This window comes from Ooceraea biroi, chromosome 6 (assembly GCF_003672135.1).
Source record: "Ooceraea biroi isolate clonal line C1 chromosome 6, Obir_v5.4, whole genome shotgun sequence".
In the NCBI taxonomy this organism is placed as follows: Eukaryota; Metazoa; Arthropoda; class Insecta; order Hymenoptera; family Formicidae; genus Ooceraea; species Ooceraea biroi.
Genome location: NC_039511.1, coordinates 2,178,999 through 2,195,949, shown reverse-complemented (window position 1 = coordinate 2,195,949; position 16,951 = coordinate 2,178,999). Strand labels below are relative to the sequence as shown.

The 16,951-nt window shown below is 37.3% G+C and overlaps 3 protein-coding genes across 5 annotated transcripts; 2 read left to right on the top strand and 1 right to left on the bottom strand.

Moving 5' to 3' along the window:
* The first annotated feature begins 78 nt into the window (after positions 1–78).
* LOC105276389 (differentially expressed in FDCP 8 homolog) lies at positions 79–4,276 on the top strand. 2 transcript variants are annotated; one of them, XM_011333959.3, is made up of 9 exons: positions 79–412; positions 581–638; positions 807–1,013; positions 1,188–1,479; positions 1,574–1,744; positions 1,843–1,893; positions 2,330–2,571; positions 2,769–3,004; positions 3,510–4,276. In XM_011333959.3, exons 3-9 carry the CDS (start codon positions 810–812, stop codon positions 3,730–3,732), a joined length of 1,419 nt encoding a protein of 472 aa, XP_011332261.1. In that variant the 5' UTR covers positions 79–412; positions 581–638; positions 807–809; the 3' UTR covers positions 3,733–4,276. The 2 variants fall into 2 exon arrangements, with proteins under 2 accessions (XP_011332261.1, XP_011332262.1); XM_011333960.3 differs by lacking the exon at positions 1,843–1,893.
* Positions 4,277–4,468: 192 nt separating this feature from the next.
* Positions 4,469–8,524, top strand: LOC105276388 (phospholipase A2). The gene is made up of 5 exons (XM_011333958.3): positions 4,469–4,555; positions 6,109–6,422; positions 7,132–7,291; positions 7,644–7,784; positions 8,015–8,524. Exons 2-5 carry the CDS (start codon positions 6,125–6,127, stop codon positions 8,091–8,093), a joined length of 678 nt encoding a protein of 225 aa, XP_011332260.1. The 5' UTR covers positions 4,469–4,555; positions 6,109–6,124; the 3' UTR covers positions 8,094–8,524.
* Positions 8,525–8,537: 13 nt separating this feature from the next.
* Positions 8,538–16,939, bottom strand: LOC105276392 (dihydropyrimidine dehydrogenase [NADP(+)]). 2 transcript variants are annotated; one of them, XM_011333964.3, is made up of 17 exons: positions 16,834–16,939; positions 16,332–16,675; positions 15,794–15,904; positions 14,951–15,283; positions 13,552–13,860; positions 13,063–13,389; positions 12,645–12,855; positions 12,357–12,541; positions 12,065–12,280; positions 11,821–11,985; positions 11,532–11,684; positions 11,325–11,445; positions 9,907–10,169; positions 9,541–9,717; positions 9,171–9,395; positions 8,937–9,094; positions 8,538–8,842 (listed from the first exon to the last, which is right to left on the bottom strand). In XM_011333964.3, exons 2-17 carry the CDS (start codon positions 16,371–16,373, stop codon positions 8,791–8,793), a joined length of 3,048 nt encoding a protein of 1,015 aa, XP_011332266.1. In that variant the 5' UTR covers positions 16,374–16,675; positions 16,834–16,939; the 3' UTR covers positions 8,538–8,790. The 2 variants fall into 2 exon arrangements, with proteins under 2 accessions (XP_011332266.1, XP_011332267.1); XM_011333965.3 differs by having other exon boundaries at positions 16,332–16,480; positions 16,834–16,931.
* Positions 16,940–16,951: the final 12 nt, after the last annotated feature.

The following is a 16,951-nucleotide window of genomic DNA, read 5'->3' as shown; positions in this document are numbered from 1 at the left end:
CTAAAGTTTCATTAACTTTAGTCGAATTAATAATAAATATCGATCAATTATTATATAAATCGTTAAGGAATAGCGTTTTTATTCTCAATATAATCTCGAGCAAAGTTAGGATAATTTTACGCCTTGATTTGCTTGCTTACGCAACTTACGCAACTTCAACTTCGCGCTGTGAAAACGCGCTCCGCGATAATCAGCTGCTTTCAGAACACACCCAAACAATTTATCGAACATAACCTAAAAAAATGGGCATAGCTTTCGTATTTCGCTTCTCATGCCGCTCGTTTGCGATGGATTTCGGATTTGTTGTCTTATTCCCCAATGAATAATGGCAGTTAGAAGTATTGCACATATTTACATGTCAAGGCGCTAATTTGCTACAAATTTATTCAAGAAGCATATAGGTACAAAGACGGTACGTGTTTTTCTTTAGGTTATTGGGTGTAAAGTCGAGACATTTCTTTTAAAACGAGTGCATAAAAACGTTTTAGTCTCAATATTTCGAATCTAATCTTTATAAGATACCCCTTTAAGTTGCATTCCTATAATATTTAATAATCACTGAACGCTTTTATTTACCTAGGACATCATTATCAGGATAATCTGTTTATCTAACGATAACAGTAACATAATACTCTTCGGTAAGTTGATTCTATTGAAACCTTTGCTTTAAGAGAGAGAAAGGAAGTAGGTTAAGATATCAGTGCGCTTTTATCATCGCCAGTAGGTATAATGGTAATATGAAAAGAATTTCCTTTCATGTATCATACTTTATCTTTATGTATCTCTTTATGACTTGTGCCCCATAGAAAATGGTAGACATAAAGGGCAATTCTGTTATCGAAGAGAACGATCCGTACTATCAATCGAGGGTAAGGGCCGACAGTTATAGTCCAGGATCCTCGAGCCCTTCCTCATCCTCGGACTATGTAACGGGAGACGCGGATAGTTCGGATAGTAGAGGAACAATTCCCCAGAGCTTGAAGTCTGTGGAAATCATGCTCTCGATGTCGCAGGTACAGTAACATTTATTACAAGCATGCAAGAAAATCAAACTTAGACACAGGGGATTAAACAATGTTAATATAATTTATTTTATAATTATAACTTGTACTATTTTTATTTTTTAATTACCATTAGCTTATATTAATGAGCAAACGGTTTGTTACGAATTACATTATTTTATTCAGGAGACCACTGAAGTGGAACTTCAGGATATGGTGAATAGGTGCAAAACCATGGTGCTGGAGAGCGCCGAGTGTTCGGACGAGCGTAAATGGCTCGTTCGGCGATTGATTGAGTTGCGTTTACGCGTGCAGCAGATGCGAGAGGCCTCGGACCAGAAGCTGTTGGAGACCCAGTTGATAATGGGCCATCACTTCGTGCCGCAGAAGTACTACATTATTAAGACCGGTTCTGTTTACTGCGATCAGTGCAGCGGAACGATTTGGACGATGTTGCAGTCGTGGTACAAGTGCAATGGTAAAAAGTTTCGCGTTTCAAACGCCCAGTCGAGTCGCGAAAATCCAATTGTGCGAGGAACGTGAAACACACATTGCGATTTCCATTTTTTAAGATTGCAAGTTTTGCTGCCACTGGAAGTGTCTCGCGAACGTGTGCCGCGTGTGCGTGCACGTAATCGCCAGCGAGGCCGGCGGTTACACCCACACGATGGATATCTGCCCCGAGCAAGGCCTCTCGAAACAGAATTACCGTTGCGCCGAATGTAGAGTACGGATAACGTTCAGTAAGTGTGCGATCAGTTTACATTAAGTGCAATCGTCCGAGATACCTCGCGAATATACGCAAGGGTACTAATCTAAACGTTAATTGTCTTTTTGCAAGCTTTGTCAGGCGAAATATCACTGTCTTGCTTCGGTAAACCTAAGAACACAGGTACCTAACATGTATGTACATACGTATGTCAGTTGTGTTAAACGCGTTAACGGTAACACCGTGAACCTTGTTATCTCCATAGAAATACTTCATAAGTTTGCTTATATCGAAACTTATCAGTTAAATGGATCATCAATTGATATATAATATATCGATTGATAATTTATTCAATAAAGGCAAAGCTATGAAGCATTTGTATGGAGATAACAAGGTTCACGGTGTTACCGTTTTAACACAACTGACATCTGTATATATCCTAATTGCATTAGGATGCTTTGAAATAGCTAGATTTTTGTAAAATTTAATAAATATGGAGTTGCAATCGCTCATCAAATCAATAATGCGAGCAAGTGTTTATACAATACTGATATATCTCCGAAATACTCATAATTATGTAGATAATAATTATGTTATAACAAGAGAATAACATTTTTAGAGTCGGCGTGGATAGAACCGCGACTCTGCGACTACGATGGGTTGTACTACTGTCAGAAATGCCATTGGAACACAGCCACGGTCATCCCCGCGAGAGTGATCAGAAACTGGGATATGGAGCCGCGTCTGGTGTCCCGCGTTTCGGCACAATTTCTAACGCTCCTGGAGAATCGTTCTGTATTACCGTTGGAAAAATTGAATCCAAAGCTGTTTACCCTGGTCCCGGATTTGGCGCTTGTAAAGGTGAGATTTCATCATAATTAAAATAGAATTAAAATGGAATTAATGACAGAAAAATAATGCGGCTTCAATCATGATCATGATATTTGCATTTCCAGTCATTAATATTAATAATTATCGCTGGAAATTAATAAATCGACAGATTAAAAATATTATTGGCGTGGAGAAATGCTGAGATATGTAAAAATATAAAATTTCAGCGGATGCGAGAGGAAATGCAGATGATGAAGAAATATTTAGTTCTGTGCACGGAAGCCGCCGTCCAGGGGTTACCGTGGAAAACCAGTCTGCGTTCGCACATGGTCGAAAATTCCAGTAATTATTCCGTTAAGGACCTTGTTGATCTTCAGAATGGCGTCCTCCTGGATGAGCTTCGTATCACGTACGACGCAATGCAGACGCACATCATGCAGCAGTGCGAGCTCTGTAAAGCAAGGTAATCACTTAAACTTAAATTTAAACAAGGAAGGAACGCACTCTGTAAACATAGCTCAGTTTTTATGTTGAATTCATCCGTGAAGGCCCTCATCGCTATCATTCTTTGTATTTAATAAATGTGCAGAATTAGTTACGTAACAGAATGAGTTACCTATGGAATTTCTAATATTCTAAGATTCCTGATAATCACGATTTAAAGATTCGAAAACCACTCGAGTAGTGCGAGTAGAATTGTTTCTACCAAGTAGCACGCAACATCATATTATTTATTTTATACAACAACATGAATTTAATACCACTTACAGCCAAATGTCACGTAAAGCGTACTAACAATAGTAATTGTTGGTACGCTTTACGTGACATTTGGCTGTAAGTGGTATTAAATTCGCAGTACCTGAAATAATTCATATATACGTAACACAACTTGCTTAACATTTATATCGGTACAAAGTTCTGTTTCTTATAATAAGTTTGAAGGATTAAATTAATTGTGATACTTATAGGGGACACTTGTGCGAGATATGTGGCAACGACGACGTCATCTTTCCGTGGGACGCGAGCTCGATCATTTGTCAGCAATGTTCAGCAGTGCATCATCGCGTTTGTTGGTCTAAGCACAATCATTGTTGCCCACGGTGTCCGCGTCTACAGAAACGCCTTGCTCTGAAGGAGCAGGCAGCGGAGGATATAACGACGATAGCGGAGAATGTTGCGAAGGACTCTTAAACGCAGGCATATACAATATAAAATATAATATTATCCGCATATAATCGTACGACGATCTATACTTTATACCTGTTATTTTTCTTAAAGTGGATCAAAGCGGTTTCGAAACGTCACTTTTTATACGCTAATCGAAATACCTCAACAAACGTGTAGTACAGAATTGTATATATATATAATCGCGCGAATTCTTTTTTATATTATTATTATATCATGCGATTCCGTAATGCGCGCGGTGCTAATAATCATTGATATCACAAATGTACAGACATAACAAGACCCGCTATATATCTTTTGATAATGACGCAAATGACGTGTGTAAAAGCGTATTCGAAGATGTGTATTTTGTGTACGCAAATGGTACGGCCGTTGCTTAAACGCAGCGGAATAGCAATCAATTATGACGCCGTTTACTTTCGTTTACTCCATCCCGCGCAAGATCGCCGATGATAAATTATCTCGCAATTGTGCATAAGCGCGCAAATCCATTGATAGCTGCAATGATCTGTACAAACAGGAAAGCAAAACAAAGTTATATCACACATGCCATTTATTGTCCCCGCATTGTTGATTATTTATTCTATTTTGCATTTGTCGCGCTTATGTCACTCTCGAGCAAACGTCGATCGCAAATTTTATCTATATCGTCTACATAGATAATGCAATATGATGTATGTATTAGTGGCAATTTTCTTGGTAGTACCCTTGACATTTGCACAAGTGTTAAGTGACAATGGTCATCAACGCGGTCGAATGGAGTATCGAGAGTACTTAAGTCAAGTGTGACTACCTGAGGCTTAGAAACGCATCAGTCAGTTGCAGCCAGGTAAGCGAACGCGATGCGCGCAACACCGTGCAATTTTTGTCAATCAGATCAGCGCGTCTCAGTCGAATCTACTAGACTTTCAGATGACAGATCGGATGACTTTCGCCGATCGAGTTATTAACTTTTTTCCATGTTGAATTTGAAGGATATTTATATAATTCATAATTTTTTGTATCTTTTTTCTTGCGAAAGCACTGTTTTAGAATTTATGCTTGTAAAATAATCATGAATTAGTAATACTGTGATACATACTTTAATGTCATCGATGTCATGTATTGGATTGACCGAAGTGTCGTTGCGGATTTTTGTAACAAAATACTAACATAGAATTTTGTATTAATTTCTGATAATAACTTTTGTATTTTGCTAAAAAGATCCGCACGGACTTTTCGATCAACCCAATATTTCATTAATTTAAATTGATAATTTTATTATTACATTATTCGTTGTACAATTATTAAAATTATCTTGAGAAATGAAAATAATTTCTACTAAAAAAACAAAATCTTTTTGTGTAAAACCGAAATTTCTTGGATAAAAATTTCTATTTATTCATGTTTTATTTATTAGAGAAGTATTTTTGTGTATTAAGATTTTTCATTGCGTGTGAGAAAGAGAGAGAGAGAGAAAGAGAGAGAACCATCAGCGCAAGAAAAAAAGCCTGGCGTATCAGAAAATAAAATGAGCATGCAAATATTATACGAATATGCATTTTGCTTAAAATATTTGCTACGCTTGCAATGTGAAATGGAAAATGTGAAAAACAACACTTCAACTGCAAAGCATACTTGTTACAAAATTGTTTATCAAACACTTCGTTTTCAAAATTCCTTTGTATAACACTATCCCTCTAGTAAATATAAGATATTTTTTAACATTTATTTTATCTTTAATAAAAAAATTAAAATTTATAATTTCAAAATTATTTTTATTTTTGTATTTTATTATTATATTTTATTTGGAATTTCTACTGTGGAATATTTCACATTGTAATACTGGAATTAAGAAATATCAAATGTCAATAGCGAATTAGCTGGACAATTATTATTAGCTGCAAACTCTTTTATTTAAGCGTCTCTTAAACGGTATATATCAATTACGATAAGATTATTAAGCGTCAATGTTACATGTCGGAGAATATGAATTATCTTATTTTTACATTTTTTGCAGAACTGGAGTTAATTTGAATATGAATACCAAGCTTGAATTTTAATTTATATTTATCAAATTTGCATTTCGTTGTAGATAGAACATATTGTGATACATGCGAAATTAAGAATTTTTTGAATGAATACCATTCTGGAAAATTATAGTTGCTATGTTTCAGGTGTGTCTTCTGCGATCATACCACATGCGATTATAAATGATAATTTATTTTTTCCCGTAATAGTTTTCAAGAGACAATTATTCGCGGAAGTGCAAACTAATTTTTCATTACTTCATTCACTCTTAAACACACTTTCCTCCTCGAAGTTTTTCTTCTGTTCTGTTCTGCATGTAATGCAACAATGCGTTGCATTTATCAAGAAGATCGTCTCTATTTTTTACTCCAGGTGACAAAACAGCACGATGTTACGACGAAACATTTGTCTTTGCATGCTCCTCCTCATCTTCAGCATCGCCATTCGATTCGGTGATTGTCAGAATGATTGCGATACTGAAGATGCACCTGGTTCTGTCAGAACTCGTTTATCGTGGCTGGAAAGATTCCTGAATGGTCTGATGAGGCCTATAGAAGATGCGGGAAATATTATGGGAAACATCATTGGTCATATTAGACCTAGAAATAACACGCAACCTAATAATAGAAGATCTTTGAGTGATATCCTTAACCGATTTGAAGAGCAAATCCACGTTATCTTCCCAGGTAACTTGATACAAATTGATGAATTTATAATTAAAGGAATCAAATTGATGGAAAGAATACCATAAATAAATGCCGAGAATAATCTCGGATAGATTTACTTGATTAAATAGCATTTTTATATATATATAGAAATAAGGAATTTTTTTATCGGTTTATTTATGGAGGAGTACAAATATAAATAGACTGTTACGATTCTTGAGAACAAGTAAAACAGAATACTCAAGATGTTTTCATTATTTTGCAAAACATTATAGTGTTCGTTTGCCGTAAATGTCATAATTGCAGCGCTCGTAAGACTGATGGATTAAAAGCTTACGCTTGCACAATTCCGAAAGATAGAATTATCTTTACAATTATATGCACAACATTACAAATAAGTCGGTTTTCGCCGTACCCGGTATTAATGGTTTTTCATTTATGCAGGAACAAGATAACGGCGATGCATGAGTGATTAATGATAAAAACGCGATTTTACCAAGAATTGACAATGTTAAAGATGAAAAAACTCAAATAAAATTTTCTATTCCAGACGGAGCAACAGTATAAATATGAAAACGATTCTTTTATAAAGAATTGAATTGAGAAAACGCATATATTGATTGTAAAATTAATTAAATTCTTATATATACATAAAAAACACAGTATTGCATAGTGAGAAACTTAAAACATTTGACGATAATAATGGATCCTACCCTGATACCTATGTTAGGAACACTATGGTGCGGCAGTGGAGATATCGCACGTAAAGACGACGACCTTGGGCTTCTCAAAAGAACGGACGCCTGTTGCAGAGCACATGATAAGTGCCAGAGTAATATCCTAGCCGGTGATACGGAGGTCAATCTGAAGAATAATGGTATCTTTACGAGGTAATTAAACGTAAGACAAGAGTGAGAGTAAGACAACGAGAGTTTCACTTCCGTTATCTCTCGTATAATATTCATATCTAGACCTTCTCTCATTAGACCTTTTCTTAGCACACTTGAAAAAAATTCTGTATCGTTTGTGTGCTAGTATTCGTGTAATCTTCTCTTATCAAATAATTTCTGCGTAGCAGACGTGAGATATAATTCGAGTGTAAGTCATATTATCAAATCGCGTATTTAATCCTTTTAAAGTATAGATCTACTACTTGACCCTCATTGCTTTTATCGACAGTTTTTACTTTTAACAAGTTATTGAATTTACTGATCCGATATCTTTGTACTTTTATGATTACAGATCTGCTTGTTCGTGCGACGAAGAGTTTTACAATTGCTTGAAAAATGCCTCGAGCCCTTTCGCTACTAAAATTGGAACGATGTATTTCGATATACTGCAACCGCAATGTTTCTCGTGCATGTGTCCAACGGAGGATTGCGCGTAAGGACAATTATAAAAATGAATTACATTAATCCATCCATTTATTTTTATTCTGTCTTAGTCTATGTTTAATTACAAGTTTGGCAAAAGTAAGGAAACCGAATTTAGAACTATCTTTTGTAATGAAAAATGAGAAAATGTATAATAGTAAAAATGCATTTAATGTCTTAAAATTTTTTTCTAGCTAAAGGTTTGACTTAAGTTTTTAATAAAAGATATATTAATTTTAGGCTTGACGACGGCACGGAATGCAAAGGTCACTGCACGAAATACCAATGGGTTAGCAGTCCACGGTTTATACAGTTTTAATATGTATAAAAAACAAGGAAAGGATTTTGACTTCAATTCTGGACTCTTCAATTCATAATATTTAAGGATCTATTTCTACAATGTGTGCTGTTTTTCAAGCAATTGTGTAACCGCGCTTTTTAAATAACAACAATTTTCCTTTAATTCGTGACGTTATGTTTGTGAAAATTTATGATCGTTTTATAATTTAAAATTTAAATAAATATTTTCCATTCGTTGTAAACATTCACAATTGTCGAATTAAAGTCGAGAATTTAATGTGTCGAATGTAATTGGTTTTAGAAGGCTACCTTTGTACACAGCGTAATGCAACATTGTAATATATTATATATACGCATTGTAAGGCAAGTGCGATATATGTAGATAAAACTGAATTGCTATTAATAATAATAATTATTATTAGCAATAGTTAATAAAATAATTTAAAAAAGCGACATTATAATCTCTTTTTCAGCCGCCGTTTATTTCTCTCTGCTATATTACATCATACATTTTACACAAAATTCTTTATTTAATTGATGTTAACAGTTACTCAATTGTAAGTCATTCATTATTGTATGTAGAAAAACGGTATTATTGATTCTAAATCGCAATACAATTTTCGTACATCAATGCACACAGTTTTATACAATACAATTTTCACGAAACAATAAAATTCTGTAATGAAATTTCAACATATGAAGTGTGCACAATAAACTTAAACTGGCACACCTCTTTTAATTACGTGCGGAATCGTTTTTGGGACCATGCTGGAATTAAATAAAGAATATATAAATAAAAACAAACTGGAAAACGAACAGAAAATAGAGAGTGAAGGGGATTCTATGTACTTCGACTACTTACGTGATGCAGTCGATAATCGGACACACAGACAGACAGAGCGTGCATCCAGTGCAATCGTCCGTCACACTGGGAATGTGGGTTTTAGGATCGAAGATGATCGCCTGGTATCCAGAGTCGGCGCAAGCCATGTAGCACTTGCCACAATTTATGCACATATCCTGCAAAAGGATGCATAAATGAGAATCTTCAGGTAACGGTGTGCTAGCCGTTCAAGTCAGTCACTTAATAACGCACATCGTCGATCAAGGCGACCACTTGCTCCTTATTGTCCAATTGTTTGTAGTTGCCAATATGAGGTAAAGCTTTGCCGATGACTTCCCTGATGCTGGGTATCGGCGCGACCGGTTCTGGAGCCGGCCGCGTCACCGCGACGGCTTCCTCCAGGGGGTTCGAGTCCGCTTTCAGCTCAGCTGTCTTCTGCTCGCGTAGCTTTTGATACTCCCCGAAATGCGGTACGTGCTGCAGAAGTGTTTATCGTAATACAGAAATTTTCTGATTTTATTAATATTAATATTTTTGCATTGTTATTTAGCTTCTGATCGTTTTCTTCTTCTTCTTCTGATGTTGCAGTTTTAAAAATCAACGAGTTATTGATAACATTTACCTTGCCGAGAGCGTGTTGCAAGGAAACAGGCTTGCCTTTCTGATGTTTCAACGTCGGCGGACTCTGACCGTCCCAATTCTTCACCTGTTCCAGGCTCTTCAAGTATAACAACGCTTTTAAGCCAGTCACGTAGTCGTCTATTATGGTGAAATCCTGATTCTGAATAGCGCTACAAATCTGCGTATTAAACATCCGATTAAAATGTTTCTGATATAATGTATAACTTTTTTTATCGTAATATAATTTTCACCGTAAGCGCGTATTCCATCTTTTCTTGCAATATAGTGACGTACTTTTTTTGAGCAGAGTCCATGCCTCTTCTTCAAATAATATATGACTCGCATTAATTACATTGATTTGTTATACCTGGACGACCGACGCACCGCAATGCAAGAACTGCAACGCTACATCAGCCGAATCAACTCCGCCGGTGCCAAGTATCGGAAATCCTGGAAGGCGATTTGCGATCTTTGAAATGGCCATCAGAGCTTGGGGTCTGGTAGCATTTCCCGACATCCCACCATACGTCGTGGACTTATTGAGACCGACCGCCGGCCAGGGAATCGCATTGCCGCGCAATCCCATTAATCCCGACACCGTGTTGATTGCGGTAACACCATCGGCTTTACCTAAATATTAATATATTGAATAAATTCTGTAAACGTTATACACCAAGTTTTTTCGACAGTTATAACTAGGCCGAAATATACAGGGTGGGGCAATAACTATTACCACTTTAAATATCTTCTAATTTATAAGGTCCAGAGGAAAATTTATGTAATCAAAATTATACGGTACGAAGGGGGCTAACATATGGCGATAATAATTTTTGTCCTGGTGGAGGCGCTTCGAAGATATCAATGAAATCGAAGATATCGATGAAAATAAATAGGATTTTAAATGTTCGACGCGAAGGCTGAGTGCGATTAGGATATCGTTCAGCGTATAAATTTTGCGCTCTCACTGAATTTGTTTGACATTCTCCATAAATGAGATCATTCTCCATCATGTCGACTTGTTCTTCAAATGAATACATCTTGCACGATTGACTTATCTATCGATACTACTTTTTATGTTTATCTTATCCTGTGAACTTATTAAGATGGCCTTCAAAGGGTCTTTGTTTTCATTGAAATAAGTTTACGTCACTATTTATTTTCATCGATGTATCCGTTTGAAGAACAAGTTGATCCTCATTTATGAGGAATGTCAAAATCAAAACATTCCGACAAAACATACTAATAAAGCGTCATTTCGTACATCTTTTAAACGTAAATTTCATTTAATATAAAAATGTATTTTTTATCGTTTTCATTTACATTTAATCTTGTTCAATAATTTTGTGTCATGAGTTCCGTACTTGTTTTAAGCTCCTCTATAAAATTATGGAAAAAAAACATACCGAACCTATTAAAAAAAATGAAGGTGACCTTGATATCTTCGAAGCGCCTCCACCAGGACAAAAATTATTATCGCCATATGTTAGCCCCCTTCGTACCGTATAATTTTGATTACATAAATTTTCCTCTGGACCTTATAAATTAGAAGATATTTAAGGTGGTAATAGTTATTGCCCCACCCTGTATAAGTAATTACGTAAAAATTTACGTTAAGTACTTCGACATTGTTAAAGAATAATTAAATAATTAAAATATTTAGAAAGAATTTTCTTTCTTTTTCTATTTAATTATTTTTCCTACAGTATTATCCTATATTATCCTATATTTATTTTATTTTTCGCATGATCTACTATTATATTAATTACGAATGTTTGAATTTTGTACCCTCGTAAGCTGCTTTGGCAATGGAAACAATGTCGGTGATGTTGGGTGTCAATTTGATGAAAAACGGTATCTTGACAGCTTCACGTACCCACGAGGAAATGTCTCTGACCAATTTTGGATCCTAGAAATCAATTACAATGCTGCAATGCTTGAATTCTACTAAAAGAGAAATAAATAAAACAAATAAAGGCGTAATAGATGACGAACCTGTCCGCAAGCCAGGCCCATTCCGGATTCGCCCATACCGTGAGGACAGGATAGATTCAATTCTAAGGCATCGGCACCAGCTGCTTCTGCACGCTGCGCCAGGCACGTCCAGTCATCCTTGTCATACACGCACATGATGCTTGCGACGACAATCTATCAGTAAGGATGATAATGAGGAATAATACCGACCGTTTTCAACTATTTTATTATTATTCCGATCTTGTTAATCGCACTGTTCTCTAATTTTACATGAGACCGTGATTCGGGCTGAAGAAACAAAAATACGTACCTTCGTGGGGAAATCTCGTTTCAGTTCTTCGATACTGGCGCACCAGTAATTGGCAGTCTTCTCGGATATCAGCTCGATGTTGAGGAAACTGCTTTGCTCGGGTCCGTGATGATGGCGAGACGTTGTGCCTTTGATGATGCGCGGCGACACGTTGGTGACTAGATCCTGCAGAAATAAGATTGTCGGAGCACAGCTTTAGAAATAAGAAAAACTTGACTTGCAATTCAATGATTTCATGGTTTACCTTCGGTAAGGAGAAGGTTTTCGTGATGACGAAGGCCCATCCAGCTTCGAAGGCTCGTCGGATCATCGCACTGCTAGTGCAAGGTGGTGCGGACGCCAGACCGAAGGGATTCTCAAATCTCAGGCCGCACATCTCAACGCTCAGGTCAACGTCGTCGATGGCGGTGTGGAATTTTGGCAATTTTGGTACTTCCGGTACCCTCAGGCCATAAGATTCCTAGACGAGATACGTGAGAAACAAGAACTGAAGAAACAATAATACAAATCACTCTTACTTATTATCAATTGCACACCTGTATGTACTTGTGAATGTACCATGCTGCAGTTTTTCCATCGTTCACGGATTCCACGGTCGTCTGAGCGACGCCAGCCAGGTCTCCTCCGCAGAACACACCTGCTACCGAAGTGGCCATCGTGGTCTCGTCCACTTCCGGCAGATTCCATCTGTTCATCTTAATAGGCGCCATGGCACGCTTCACTTTATCACGAAAGTAATCATTATTTAATTCTATTTTCTCTGATTTATTAATTTTTTTATCGTTTAACTTGTATAATCTAAAGAACGAAATGACGTTGCTCACCAGCAGAACTGTATAATCCTGAACCGAAAGCTGAAATCACGAAGTTTGCCTTCAAGATGACCTTCTGCTCTTCGTCTTCTACCCACTCGCCTTCCTCGTTCTGTTCAGTCCTGCAAAATTCGACCGCGGCGATTCTACCGTTGCGAAGAACGACTCGTCTCGGCGATTGGAAAGGTATAAATTCGCATTTCTCTTCTTTCGCCAGGTCCATCTAAACAATTTTTAAAAATCTCTCAAAATTCTGCATATACAGGGTGAGGCACCCTGTATATATATTTGAGTAATTAAATTCCAAAACTTTTTAAAGATTTCAGATTTTGAAAAAGACATTAAAATTATAGATATTAAATTTAGATTGTTTGGATTCCAATGTTTTCTTAGCAAAAGCACGTATTTCATGAACATCGTGAACGATTACCTCTTCTGGAACAGCCCGTACGTTGGTGAAGCCTTTTCGGAAAACGACAAACACCTTTTTCGCACCGCATCTAAGAGCGGAAGTGGCGCAGTCGAAAGCAGTGTCTCCTGCACCGAGGACGATCACATTGCCATGAAGAGACGGAAGTTCCTGGTTACTCCTGCAGGCGCACATACCCGGCTTGCTGCCTTTCGCGACAGCGGGTAGAAAGCTTTTTGAAGTGAAGAAACCCATTTCTGCCGTGAGATTTTCGAAGATTGGTACACTCTTCGGTTCTGGTAATCCAATTCCTAAAAAGATAGCTTTGTATCCAGCATTTTGAAGATTCTGAAACATTTTCGAATCTATTTGTAATTCGTTATCACAAATTCATTGCAATCTTCCAGATAAATACTTGTCAAAATAGCACAATAGAAGATAAATAAATAAAAATCGAAAAAAACAACTATTCTGGATATACCAGATTTTTTAAACTAATTTCAAATTTACCTCTATCGTCAAATCATCTTCAGACAGCGATCTTCCTAACTCGATCTTCACTCCTAGATCCCTGACGAGGTCCACCTCGAAATTTACAACGTCATACGGAAGCCGGTATTGCGGTATCTCGGAAGAGCTTAAACCGCCGATGTACTTCTCCTTCTCGAAGATCGCAACGTCATCGTAACCGAGTCGGGCGAGGAACGTCGCGCATGAGAGAGAAGCCGGTCCGCAACCCAGTAAGGCGATCTTCGTGCTCGCATGGGGTACCGTCTGACCGGGTATTCTAGTTTGAGGTATGTTCATCTGTTTGAAAATCTGGAAGAAGAAAGAAGAAACGATTAAGAATTGTTTGCGTTAGAATTGTTACGTACCCAGTAAGCAAAATGTGTGCAATCTGCCAGCAGATTGGCAACAGATTACTGCAGAAGTTGATAGCAAATTGGCATCCGTTATGTCCGCATTAGGATAGTGATCTGTCAGCAGAGCCTGCTAACAGACTCTGACAGCGGATTGGCGGCAGAAACCGAGCAGGATCTGTTAACATCTGACGGCAGATTGACGGCAGAAACCGAACAGAATCTGCAGCTTTTGGCCATTCATATTTACGATATATTAAAGCATGTGTTTACTTTTAACACACTATAAATTGCCATTTTATATTACCATGTGTTAATAGAACGCATTTGTTTGCTTGTTAAATTAAAGTACATTTGGCTTGATGTGTCTCTCTGACAGTTCGTTGCATAATCTCTCTCTTATTGTTAATTTATTCTAATCCGAAGTCCGAATTTTGCTTTCGAACTTCAGATTGCTCGTGGCGTGCGTGAACTACATGGACGTTGTCCATGGGAGCCTCTGTGCCGCAAGTGCAAAAATTTTCAGAAAAATTAATATTATCGTGCCAAGGCGCGTATATTAACTTATATAACTGTTAGGCTAAATCCTAACATCGAGTAAGAACTCGACGCGTGCACCGCATAGCGGTGCGGAGCGAAAACACATATTCATAGCCGTGTAAATTTGAATACTGTCAAAAGCTGCAGATCCTGTTCGGTTTCTGCTGCCAATCTGCTGTTAGATTCCGCGCGCGCAGATCTTGCTCGCTTTCCGCTGCCAATCTGCCGTTAGATTCCGCGTGCGCAAATCTTGCTCGGTTTCTGTCGACAATCCGACTTCAAGCCATGTTTGCAGATTCTGCTCGGTTTCTGCCGCCAATCTGTTCTTAGATTTTGTGAGCAAGCTCCGTTACATTTCTGGCACCAATTTGTCGAATTAATCGTTAATAACAACTTCTGTATCAAATTTGTTGTCTTTTGGCTGGCAATAGTTGATAGCAGATAGTTGCATCATCTGCTTTCGGCAGACTTGGCTATCTGGGTAACTTCCTCGGGCATTCTGTGCCTACGTCCATCGCGAAGTGTTGGAGTCCGCCGATGTTGATAGGTCCTTCCTCGGTCGCGTAGAGATTACATCCGCCCACACAGAGATCGCTGGTCGGGCAAACCATGCCGCAGGTGAGACCGAGAGGGTTGTCCGAGAGGATCGCCTTGGCCGCGCCATAGTAATTCTTGTTGGAGATCGAAGTGATGAAGGACTTGATGTCCAACTGCGTGGGGCAGGATTTTTGACAGGGTGCATCGGCACACTTCAGGCAACGCGCCGCTTCCCTCAGAGCCCCGCGCTCGCTCAAGGTGGTGTGCTTGATGTCGTCGAAGTTCTTCGTCAGCGACACGCAGCTCTGGAGAGAACAGTTGAGAAGGATTAAGATTGAGGCAGATTCTAAAACGGTCTTGGTGAATGTTAATGAAATATATCTTATTGACTGTATGTATAATCATAATATGAAATAATATTTAATCCCTAATATTTAATGCCTTCTGATAAACACTTGTTTTTGCTTGAAGGTAATGAAAGACTTGGTGTTGTCTGAATTTTAGTCAATTATTTTATTCAGTTAATTTTTATGAGTACTCAATCAAAGTTTAGCATCTGCATTTGTGCACTTTTTACGTGCACAATTGATTAATATAATCACGAATGCTCCAAGAGAATACGTAACAGGAGATTTCGATCTTATCGCTCGTGTTTTGCGGATAGAATTATGCATTTTTGAGATATAAGAACATTTCTTTAGCATTATACATTTTATAATGAATTTCTGCATAATTTGCCGTTTTAAAGTGAAATTTTGAGAACACATTTCAAATATTTTTGTAGAATTTGATATTTGATTTGGTTTCTATCTTACGTCACATTTCTCATGGATGTTTCTCTTCCAGTGCTGCTTGTCTTGCTTGGTACGCGCTGATGGTACGAGAGTCGCGTGACTTTTGGACTTTGGATTGATGCTCAGTAAATTCTGAAATATACCATACTTATATTATACTTCTTTAATTAGCCGCAGAAATCTATCACAAAGTATAAGATATCAACTGCAATAAAAACTCGAAAGATAAGAGTAGATACTTGAATAGAACTTTTTAATTTTTATATCGCCATAGAAAACATCTATTTATTAAATGATATCAGCTTAATCGTGTTAACGAGTTTGTGGACAAACACTCACAATAAACTAAAAATATAAAAAGTAGAAAGAGAAGAGTTACAAAAAGATTTAATATTAGATAACATACATGAATGAAAAAATTCCAAAAACAATATTATAACATATTCATTGAAGTAAAAATCGTGATATGGAAATTATAACATATTCGTTGAAGTAAAAATCGCGATATCTAAATTAATTCTTCATGTTATGAAATCGCGTATCAGAAGTTTGCACTTACTTCTATATCTCTAGAATCCTTGCTGTACATATGCTTAATCATGTTTGCAGATCAATGTGTACGGCGAATTGACAGTGGAAGAAGCGATATAATGATTCGATCGCAGGATCGAGGTGACAGGTAACTGAAGCAACTCGCCTCGAGTTTACCTGCCGAAGAAATATTAGAATTCTGGTGAATGCGACGGTTCACCACGACATGTGCGATGCGACTGAATCTGAGATTACTCTGTCGTCACGATGAGTTAATTTATGACGTAGAGGCCTTTCAACATCAGAAGTAAGCACTAGGGGACTAGGAGATAAGCGGATAAAAGTCATTCCTCGATAATCTGGTAATAATATCTGAGAAAGATAAAACTGGTTCACCACACAGGGAGAGACTCGAGCGCATTCGCGCGTAAACGTTGCTCCACATACTTTCATAGACATTTTAATTAATATTGATTTTAATTGATAGTGCTATTGAATTGAATTCTCGAAACTTTGGCAATGATATTTACCTCACGGATTCGTAATTTGTTTTGATTAAAAAACATATTTAGCAAAAGTCTTTCCGATTCCTCGATTATTTAAAACGCACTGTGATATTACTGCTATAATGTTTTTTATAATGCTAGA